We start from the raw sequence: 11,402 nt of genomic DNA, 5'->3' as shown, positions 1-11,402 counted from the left end.
TGTTTTCAGTATATTAGCCGTACTCATAATGGTACATCAGTGATAGTAACATCTTACTTTTGATATTTCTTTGCATCTTCACTGTGTCAAACTGTCTTCTACCTTAAGGACCTTCGGTCACATCTTCATTATATTGAATTTAAGACAGAAACCCAGCAAAAATATAATATTCTTTTAATTACAGCTGACATCAGTTTACACAAGTTTATTTCCTTCAGCATAAAGATCATCCACAGACAGAGTGCATTTATAATATATATATATTACATAGTTTGGCAGCCCAACGTTTCTTATTTTCTCTTCTTTTGTATTTACAGGCAGAGTTGTGCTCCTTCACCTTTAATTGCCATTACCTACATTAAAATAGACTTTATGTGTTTAGATTTACGTCTCTGTGCCTTTGCTGACGTCAGTTCTAAACTAAAACCTTTGCACACGGCACTGGTTATGCTTATCTTAGCACAATCAGCACATCACAATGCAGATGGCATATTCTACACACCTTTGGCAACACTTAGGCTACAACACTGACAACAAGGTCTCAACTCAGACACCTCTGTGCAAAACACGCATATTGTACATGACCACAGTGAAAGTTACAGTTGGCAAACGTACAGCACACACTGTTTCCACGATGTGAAGTTCACATAGTTGCGTCCCTTCAGCTGTGAAGGCAACAAGGAATTAGAGGAAGTAATAAAAGAAGACTAAATTTCAACTGAGTTCTTAGAGTCTGCGGCTAAATGTGCACATCCTGCGTGAAAGGCTGTCATTACGCTGAAAGATTACACAGGCAAGTAAAATGATGGTGCCATGCATTTGAAAAGATGGTGCAACGCTTAGACACAGGCAGAACAAAAATTGAACGCATTGAAAATCACGAAAGCTGTTTTGCATGGCTGCTTTTTGGATTACGTTTGGATTACATACCATCCCCGTCTATGCCAGGAAATTATCTAAAAAAGTTCAAAGAAAAGGCTTAGTTTGCTTCCCATAATATTGCATTCTATCCCTCATAAGCTTAAAGACCACCTACAAAATTTGGCTCACTATTGCCCTCAAATGGTGAGACACTAAACTACACTTCAGTATATTTGATTTTTCTTTGGATACTCTTCCTGACACAACTCCAGAGTCATTTGCATTTCCTTCTGGGATCAAAACTGAGATCTTTCGCCTTTTCTATAAGCCACTACACTATGGAGCCACTTTGTCAGTTAAGATTAAAAACAGGCACAAAGCTTCTCAAAAATGCTAGAAGGAATTTTTTTTCACATTGAAGCATCAGTAACTCAGAATAAAGTGAAAAGTTTATGCAAAAAGAAAGTTGTTTCGTGTGCAGAGAAAGTGATAGGTCCTCTTTTGATAAAATCTTCCTATGAATTATGCAGGCTAGCGCGTTGCTCTTGCATGAAGGCTGTGGGGAGGTGGCAGTACCCTGACGCCTGTACGGTGGCCCCTTCAGGCCAGTGGGTGAAAGGTCCCGGCGTGTATTCTGGCGGTTTGCCCCCAACGGTGGGCTCGCTAAAGCCAGGCTTGATGTCCGAGTTAACGAGCCATGGTGTTGGATCATTGCACCTCTGGTCCTGCTCAGCACTGTCACACCAGTGTGTGCTCGTGTTTTCATCACAGTGGGACATGAGGTCCTGTGTGGATCTGGAGTTGCTGTGTCTGGGCAGACACACATAGCCTTCGCCGAAAAGAGTGAAATTTACAGGAGAAGGCGATGCAGAGCCATCTGACGGGGCTTCTGTGTCCATCTCTTCATCCTTGACACTCACTGACTCGGGGGCTGGCTCCGGCGACTGTCAGATAAGAAACAGTGCTGTTTAGTCTTCAATCAAATGCCTTAATTTTTCTTTTCTTTCTATCTTTACCAGTGATGTTTGCTCATTTATGGTTTGCTATACATAGATTCAAGTAACACAGTTTTATTTGACACATTCATGAAGGGCGCAGTTTGGTGTTTTTCTACGAATCTACATCTTCACTTTCTGTTTCGATGAAACGGCTGGTACAACTTTCATCTCTGTGAATTAAGCGGCCAAAAATCTTAGCACAAACACCGGAATCAGTGGGAAACTGCTAACCTGGCACTTCCCATCACCGCTATAGGTGACATTCTGTTTTGTGTGTCTGTTCTGGAAAAAATAAAAACAAAGTGCCAGAACTGCATGCTGTGCTTTTACTGATGCAAAAACTGCTGCAGTTAAAACTCAAAGGTTCAGGCTATCAGTCGTTAAACCAGTGGGCAGTGTCACAGTGGCTATATCTAGTTCATATATAGCTTACAGGGATGTTTTTTTAATAGGAACAGAGACTTTCTATCATTGCACCTAATTAAGAAATTATCTAAAATTCTAGACAATATAGTGTGTAAAGTGTGTTCTTCTCATCTAACTATTAGCAAGAAAACTATTAAGTAAAGTTGTCCATACAGTATGTGGATATGCAAAATTGATTAAGGCTAGTTTAATATAAATTGAGTTTCATGTTTTTGGTTTTCAGGCTCTGGACACATGACAAATGACTTGGTTAGAGTTGCTGAGCAGCTGACCCGACAGAGGATGTATGGCCCGGTGAAGCTTATCGCAGAAGTGTCAGAGACGTTAACCTCCTCAGTAGGAGAGGGCAGGTTATCACAGCTCCAGCAACCCTCATCCTGATCCAGGCACTTTTTTTCTGTGTCCTTGGTCGGCCACAGCGAAGCTTGTGATGAGCTGCAGGGGAAGAAAATAAGAATTTTATTGATTTATGTAACAGCTCGTCATTTTGCAATTCACTTTCTGGGAGCTACGCCCAGTGATTGGTGACATTCAGGAGCACTGAACGGTCTGTCTGTGTGAGTTATCTAAGGGAACAGCTATAGAGTATCACTGATGCTGAAAGTGTTTTCTTTTACTAAAAAAAAAATGTGCAGACCTCCGGACAGGTCAAGTGTGAAACATATTACCATGTAGATAAGACGTCCAGTTGTTGCACTTTGCAAATATACAGCTTTTCAGTCTGCGTAAGGGTCCGACTGCCGGGGGACTGGATCGCAAATAGATGTAGAGAAAAAAGGAAACACATTTACATATAAAAACAGCAAGTGTGCAACATTTATATAAAGATAAAGAAGTAGCAAAAAAAACAGCAAACTGTAAACTGAACAAGTCTTACCATCAACTCTGACAGGATTTTGCTTTTTCCTGGAGAAGGAACTGAGTCCACCCACCCAATTACATTCCTAGTGGTTAAAATTTATGCAAATAGGGTTAATTTATCATTTAAAAAAAATCATTCTTATGAAATTAGAACATAATAAATGCATTATTTATACTTTTGATGGCAGTAGTTAATTTTTGCTTTACACAAATAATGTACCTTCGACAAGCTGGAATAGTGCGGTACAGAATGAGGAAGACTAGAGCCACTGCTACAGTGATAAGTATATAGATCCAGGTTGTGGGGGACCAGACTGTTGGTGCGGAAAACAGAATTAATGATCGTGTTATTGGGGGAATGACATGAATCATGATATGCTTCTTTTTTTTAAGTTTTAAGCTTAAACATATTGAAAGTAAACCCCACAAACCTTCATTAGTGGTCCACTCCACAGGATCCGTCCATTCTGATGGGGTTCCTTTATACTCTGAACCTGATCCAGGGACAACCAATGACCTAACTTTGACCTGGTAATCCTGGAGTGGGGCTAAACATTTTCCAAGGATGGTCCAAGAAGTTAAATCCCTTACTTCCAGTAGTGTAGAAGAATTCTAAAAAAAACCCCAATAAATAATATATATATGTACCTGATTTTTTGTTATTTTTTTCAGTTACGTCACCTTTAAATTAGTACGTCTTTTATAGTTAATGGGAATGAATTCCAATGCAATCATCAAGATTAAAAAAAACAAACACTGATAGTAAGGCTTCTTACCTCATCTTGTTTCCTGTAATAAAGGACCTGATAATACAGGCCGTGTTTTTGACTCTTGTTTGGTTCGGTCCATTTCACGATCCAGTTATTGTCTTCTTCCGTCACATTTACATGCTGTGGGGGGTTGGGACGAACTGTGGAATAAGAGCAATGCAGAGAAGTTCGTTTATAGCTAAAGTTATTGTGGAAAGTCTTATGCATATTTAACAGCTGTGTGTGGTATCGCTTTTGCCTTGTGATTTAGTGTCTGCACTCGTTTATCTTGCCAAGTGGGGACTTTAATCTTACTGCCCACCAACCTGTAAGGACTTGTATTACTGTAGAGACTAAAATTAGCCCATGCTAATTTTTTAGGGTATTATTAAATTTTAGGGTAAAATTTGATTTTAGATTTCACTTCTGAGCCATTAGGCATTCATTCTTAAGCTCATTGGTTAACTTTAGGGAATGCATTATGCCAATAAATAAGCCCCACAGGGTGTAGTTACTGTGTGTGTGTGTGTGTGTGTGTGTGTGTGTTGTGTGGTGTGTGTGTGTTTGGTGTGTGTGTGTGTGTGTGCTTGTTTGTTTGTGTGCATGTGTGTGCATGACAGAATCATGTTGTGAATTTCTATCTATCTATCTATCTATCTATCTATCTATCTATCTATCTATCTATCTATCTATCTATCTATCTATCTATCTATCTATCTATCTACATACATATATATTGGGTACACAGTCTATTGGGTACGGAATGGGTGCAATAGTGCTATTTAAACAGTAGGTGGGGCTACTCAAGCAAGACCCTTTTTTCTAAGCGCTCCTTGAGTGTGGATTTGGAATTTAGAAGAACAAGAATTATTCCCAGGTTGGAGCACCCGACCAGAATGCTGTAGCTCCAGTCACATGTTTACTCACTGTTTTGGTAGAGTTTAAAACTCTTGGCACTGTGTGTTGGCTGGAGGTTCAGCTGCAGATGTTCTGGGTCTGTGACAGACAGCGTGCAGCTGTACCTCAGCATCATCCTGGTGAGGTCAGAAGTGACTGCTGGGTTCAAACAACATCTCTCAAACCTGAAAGCAGAGGTTGAAAGCAGAGGAAATGACACGAACGGTCTGACAAATGGATGGACGAATGATGAAGGTGCATTTTTCATTTCCAGCCAGGTGGTGTTGCCAGCGTCACGCTCAACTTACGGCGCACTCTCATTGTGTCGACAGGCCAGCTGGTAGGTAATGATGTGAGCCAGCTCTCTGCTCACTTCCCAGCTACATGTTACCTCCTTCTCTCCGTCCAGTACACAATGCAAAGTGGGAAGCTGCCCAAAGTCTGTGGCCCAAGAGAGAAAAAAAGAGCTAATAACAACAGCTGCAAAGCCCCAGACTTATCTCTAACCAATAAAATTGGACAGAGGGAGAAGATTAGAAATGTGAGGAAAGCAGATAAGAGTGTGGGTCTCCTTAAGAAGGAAAAGGCACTACTTGTGCAAAATTATTCAATATATTAAACATGCCAACCAATTTATTCAGAGCTGAAGTTGAACCGATTTCTTTAATTTACCTTCTTTAGTGTGCCAGGTCACCACAGGACTCCAGTCACTCCACAGGCCCATGCTGGCCCAGGCCCTCACTCTGGCTTCATACCTGTGACCTGGACGCAACAGCTGCCTCTCAAGTGTCATACTGGTGTTTGTGACATTCACAGTCTGCAAAGAGAATCAGGTGTTGTGAGTGGCTTATGGAATATTTATTTATTGACATTTATTCAAGGTTAAAAAAGTATTTGGATCAGCTACTGAGTTCTATGTGCATCCTTATTTTATTTTCCAGGTTTTTAGCTACCTAGAATGTAAATGTATGTTTGCGTTATTTGTTTAAATCCAAACTGTGAATGTGTTAGTATGCTTATGTTTGAATTCAGAACCTCCCCAGGTGTATCCTAATCTGTTTTTTCTATTTCTTTAAAGCTGCCAGGCTTCTGACTCGAGGGTCTCGTAGGTTTGAAGCTTTCCTGTGAGAGGAAATCTAAAATGTGATTTATAGGCATCAGGTCACTGGTTTCATTATTATTGCTAAATATATTGCAAGGAAGTATGAAGAGTGTTAAATGCTACCTCGGTTTCTATTTTCGACCTTTCAGTTAAACCTACGTGCTACAAAGATGAGGCATTTTCAATCCAGTTATGAGCTTGCATGTGCGATGCTTACCACCCAGTTGTCCTCTCTGTGCGTCTTATAGCTGAGCTGATAGGTGAGGTTTTTGTTCAGGGATGAGGAGGGAGGGTAGGGGCTGGACCAAATGAGCTTTCGGCCACCATCAGCTGCATCGTGCGTGGAGAGATTCGCTGGTGGGAGTGCTTTCACTGTAAAAATGCAAACGCGCACAACATCCCTGAGTGTTTAGTTTCACTTGAATGCTAAAGGAAGCACAACAGAATGAATGTTAAACTCACGGTGCTGTAAAAGATGAAGAGTCTTGTGCTGGACAGAGGAGGAGGAGAGACAAGTCTTGTTTTGGAGGAAGAAGGCGGTGTGTTTTAAGCCGATGCCAAATGCATTGGCTTTATATCTACAGCGGACATCCCTGTGCTTAGCTGCATCTCTAGGATCAAATGGCTCACACTTCACCTCCCTGCAAGGACATGAACACAGAGTTATTCCTTGAAAAAGGCGTCCCATGTATCTTTTTTTTCTGTTTGCTTCTTCACGTCTTTTGTCCCTTTTTTTTTTTTACCTTCCAGATCCTGTATCGACCCAGAGCTCCAACTGTGTGTTTATGTGTTGCCTCCACTTGCAGTGGACATGGGACATGTAGTTATTATGGCATTGTAATGATTCCAGTACTGAAGACACTGAGCAGAAAAAGAAAAGCATTTTAGGTAATCGGGCAGTCGCTTTGTTGTATTCCTGTAATCTTTAGTCATCTTCAACTCAAAATGATTATAATTATATAAAAAAAACAGTTAAGATATTCTTGCACTTCACCTTTCATAACAAAATACATTTCATATGACAGTTAGCCATTTTGCTTTACTTTTCCTCAGAACCTTTATCAGATTTTAGGTGCTTATGGCACGATTTGCATGAAAAACTATTATAAGCTAAATATGCAAAAGTCACTGTATTTTAAAATGAAAGTACAATAAAAATGAAAAACAATTAAAAATGTAGTTGTTTGAAGGATTACACCGGGCATATATTTACCATTTTGTGAGTTGTTGATCTCCTGGATTACACAACGATCTGAACCGGAGAAAAGAGCCAGCTTAGGAAGCTTTGCCAAAAGCAGAAGCCAGAAGAGAGGCACCATTATTGCGCCCAGTGAGGGCAAGGTGGCCCTTTTGTTATGAGCTGCCCTCACGAAACTTGCCCAACTGCTTTTACTGATATCATCAAGAAGTCTGAAGACAAGTCGGAGCAGAGGGCAGTGTGCGAGGCAGAGCGAGAGAGAGAGGGGAGAAGAATTAGTTCATTTACTAGAAACAATGAACAAATGAGTCATAACCACACTACGAGCATTCTTCCGCTTTGAGTGTCTGCTTGTTGTGGGATGTCACCACACATCCGCCTCTCTCTTATCTCTTTTTCTCACATGTGATAGACGCAGATAAAAAGAAATAAACACACTGGGGATCACACACCGCCACACATATGTATGGTTAAGTTGTGTGCGTATGTGTGGGTGTTTGTATATGTGTATGAGTGAGGGGTGGTGGTGGGCATTTTCTTTTTGTTTTAAATGTCTGTTTTTTATGTTTTAAAGAGATGTAAACACCGTACAATGACTAAATGTAAAAAACACAAAATAAAAAAATCAATTTTTTTACCCACATTGCAAGAAGAAAATCAATTGATTCATGTTGCGTCCACTTTTTTGACAATGTAAAAACAGTAAAACCTTGTACATTTTTGACAAATAAATGCAAATTAAATCAAAATGACATTTTGTAAAATGCATTTGTCATTTTTTTTAATTGATCCCTCAACATGTTTAAATAAAATTTGATGTACAATCATAAAAAACGTGAATGCAACCTGAAATGGTAATAAAGTTACAGAAAAATGAGGGAAAAAAAGACTTCAGTACATTGTTTTAGAATATCAACGGGGGATTTTAAGGGTCACTCAGGCATTACTTCTGCCTTTAGAGCTGCTGTTTACAGTAGAAGGTTGGGGGAACCCCCGTTCAGGAGAATGTGGGAATCCAGTATTCACTCTGAAACTAAACAACCTTGTCAACCTGTTATTGTCAGAGGTGCAGTAGGCCACACTGTAGAAGTGGAAACCATCAGTTGAGTTGAAATCAAAGACAGAATGATTTTCAGAAAATAGCACAAGTAAAAAATGTAAATGTAAAAAAAAAAAACCCAAAACAAAAAACCCCACAGCACCTGGAAACACCTGTATGTTACTGTATTAAGCTATTTTTTTCATTTTGTACACTCACTGTATTTTCTGGGCGATATTTTAAGCGTTCATAAAGAGAAGTGCGCATGTTTCTGAAGAGTCTCAGCCAATTTCTCATCTGATTGTGAAAATTCTGAGCAAATCAAAGGAGAAGAAGTCACAGGATGACATATGCTGGGAATTCATGTCCGCTTTCATGAGCTCAACACATTTTAAAATGAGCTCTGATGAAGCCCAAAAAGCAAACCTGTGCATTTGACTTTTGTGGATTTTTATCATTATTTCTAAATAGGGCTGATGCTCACACATCAGAGGTCATTAACTTTTAAAATAATATAGCAACATGATTTTCTAGCTGTGAAAAAGTAGCACTTGTGAGAGGCAAGCATTCACCCCTTTCCTAGCTCACCCATGATCTCCAACACAGTGCAAGGGTGTATAAAATAAATGGCTCACTTACCTACCATAGATTGTGAAGGCTGTTTTTCCTTTGTCCTTCTCTCACTGTGGCTTCCTTCTAGTCAGCCAGCCGAGAAGTCTGTGGGAGTTTCCTCTGTGACGAGTTCAATTTCCCCTTTTCTGTCCACAGTAGCATTTAATGTCACCTTCACGTCAAATGCATAATCAGCTGTTTTAAATGACAAGCTCTAAAAACATGCTGTCGGATTGCAACACTTCTTGCGAAAAAAGCCTAAGTGCAGAAGGAAGACGCAGTGGAGGCTTTTGGTTTAGTTTAGAAGTTTATGAAATTCAGAAATGACAAGTATGATTCATGTTTTTGTTTCCGAGGACACAGAAAACATTAAAAACTGTTCTAATGAGTAAGCAAGTCACAATAATAAGTAAGAAATAAGTAAGTTTCTGGCAACAAATTTCTGGCTTACGTGTAAAACGGTAATTATTTCAGGATGGCGAAAGTTATGACAAAACAAAGTAAAAATCTTGACAGTACATATTCTGGTTTTGCGATAAGGCCTTATCAAGATCTGCCAGCCAACGTTTAAGCAGTTAACCAACCACATCCCTTCAGATAATGGCAAATTTTTATTTATGTGGCTTTACCACAGGCTCCTGAAACCTCCGCCTCTCAGTATCACATTCGGGATACACCACATATTTACGTCCTAAAGCCATCAGCACTGAATCCAGCTTTACAGCTTTCTGATTTAAAGCATTATGTGTTCTGAGCTGCTTCTTCGCATACTTTATATTTTCCTGCAGTCACTTGAAAGGTGGGCGTGATGAAGATGTCATCAAATAATGATCATTCAGTGTTATAACATGTAGAACGCCCACATCTCCTGAGTGGGTAGAGTTTCACATCTTTTTGTTAGATAAATGTACATTAGATTAGATTAGATTAGATTAGATGAGGTTACAGATATTTCCCCCTTAAAATATACAGTAAACTCTCACTTTCATGATTTTGAAAAGCTTTATTGAAATGTTCAGTTTGTACCTGAGAACACGAGTTTAAAATAAAAGAAATAAAAAAATTTTTTTCAATAAAAAGTTCCTGATCTGTCCTGTTATGGTACTGAAACTAATTTGAGCTAGACTCTTTCTAGTCTGTTCTACAGTGTTGAGTCAAAACACGCAATCAAATAACCTCCTCTGGTTACAAAATCACTTATATTTAGACTTCTAAACCCCACATACACTCTTCCTCATCACACACACTTTTTGCACTCTAAATAAAAAGTACATATGCAGTATGTGCACATTGGCAGTATACTATTACGTATGTATAAAGTTACTGAATTTTTATCGGCACTCGCAACTTTTTTCACTTTCCTACCAATAGTGATTCCTCAAACTAAATTTGAAACTGAGTAACTGCTTGACTCACACAAGCTTTTCACATCTTCTTTCACTTAAGCATGAACAGTCATATGTGGGTATTTGCTCTTTAGGAGTAAATATCTTGCTGCAGGAGAATAATTGTTTATTATTCCTTTTTTTTTTTTGCACAATTGATTTCATTTACGCAAAAATGATGTCTTTTTATTTTAATAGACTGACTTTTTGGAGTCAAAAGACAAGAGCAATATAAAGATGACAGAGTTCGTGTTATTTCTTTATCTCTTTCCTTTTTTCATTTTTAGACCCATACTGTAACTTCCTGCCAACAAATGTCTTTAACACCTCAGTCAGAACAAAGTTGATGATAAGCTTAGATACCGCATGACCAGTTCCTCATTTCAGCTAATGACACTCACTCACCACTCACACATTTCACAAAAAAAAAAACTCGAAAAAACGACAATTTATTGAGTTCAATGCACAAAATATTCTTAGAGGTCACATGTGCAAGAGGGTCAAAATAATTAAATGTCTTCAATAAATTTGCACAGCTTGTTTGCTACATAAAAAAAATGCTATCATGAGCAATCAACCACTTGTGACTGCTGATACAGAGCTGTCAGTGTTATCACTTCAGTGTGGGTTTGGTGTGAGTCCTGCCGACTTGGGAAAACTAGAATAGCTTCTTTCTCTAGAGGTTTTATAAAGTAAACAAAAACTCCCTTTGCTTCTAAGAAGTGATGAGGAACTGACCAATCAACTTGCTGAACTTCACATATCGGCCCTGAGGTTTGAGTCAAGAAAAGACGAGTATGAAGTATGATCTAACAAGAGGTAACAGCCATTCTTACGTTTTGTTTTGGAAATGCGTCATCAAGCGGATCAAAAAATAACATGAGAAAGTTCAGTGTTTGAAGAAAGCTGGTATCTGGTAGTAACTTTAAAAGGTCTTGCTTTTCAAAGCATGCCATGCAAAATGTGCAGGAATACTCTGCAGATATAATTTAGAGCTTTAAAAGATTTACTTTGCACCCCTGATATGGCAAGATAATCAATAGCGCAACTCTAAAATGAATAATCTACATGTGATGCTTTTTTTGGTCCTTTTTCTGTTTTGCATGTTCTGAGGTCGCTTTCCTCACCGCTTATTTCAGCCTCGACCGTGCCCCCTAGTGATCTTGAGCTACAATGTCGATCTGCAGGGTGGATGGATGGTGGAGGATGAAGAGCAGTTTAAGAGACTTTTGGTCTTCTTAACAAAAAACAATCACTTGATCTTAATCTAAATA

The 11,402-nt window shown here is 39.1% G+C and overlaps 1 protein-coding gene across 3 annotated transcripts; it reads right to left on the bottom strand.

Annotated features, from left to right (window-relative positions):
* Positions 1-158: 158 nt before the first annotated feature.
* csf2rb (colony stimulating factor 2 receptor subunit beta) lies at positions 159-9,049 on the bottom strand. Of its 3 annotated transcripts, none has more exons than XM_005949324.2 (15): positions 8,771-9,049; positions 7,108-7,304; positions 6,638-6,755; positions 6,357-6,535; positions 6,112-6,266; positions 5,465-5,609; positions 5,101-5,233; positions 4,823-4,977; positions 3,923-4,056; positions 3,578-3,758; positions 3,367-3,460; positions 3,163-3,229; positions 2,954-3,033; positions 2,558-2,720; positions 159-1,805 (listed from the first exon to the last, which is right to left on the bottom strand). In XM_005949324.2, the coding sequence occupies exons 2-15, from the start codon at positions 7,211-7,213 to the stop codon at positions 1,377-1,379; spliced, it is 2,139 nt and encodes a 712-aa protein (XP_005949386.1). In that variant the 5' UTR covers positions 7,214-7,304; positions 8,771-9,049; the 3' UTR covers positions 159-1,376. The 3 variants fall into 3 exon arrangements, with proteins under 3 accessions (XP_005949386.1, XP_005949385.1, XP_014185449.1); XM_005949323.2 differs by having other exon boundaries at positions 8,775-9,049; XM_014329963.2 differs by having other exon boundaries at positions 7,108-9,049.
* Positions 9,050-11,402: the final 2,353 nt, after the last annotated feature.

The sequence above is a fragment of the Haplochromis burtoni genome, unplaced genomic scaffold (assembly GCF_018398535.1).
Source record: "Haplochromis burtoni strain Fernald_Lab_line unplaced genomic scaffold, NCSU_Asbu1 Contig_301, whole genome shotgun sequence".
In the NCBI taxonomy this organism is placed as follows: Eukaryota; Metazoa; Chordata; class Actinopteri; order Cichliformes; family Cichlidae; genus Haplochromis; species Haplochromis burtoni.
Note: the sequence above shows the minus strand (reverse complement) of the source record. Positions and strands in the feature narration are given on the sequence as shown.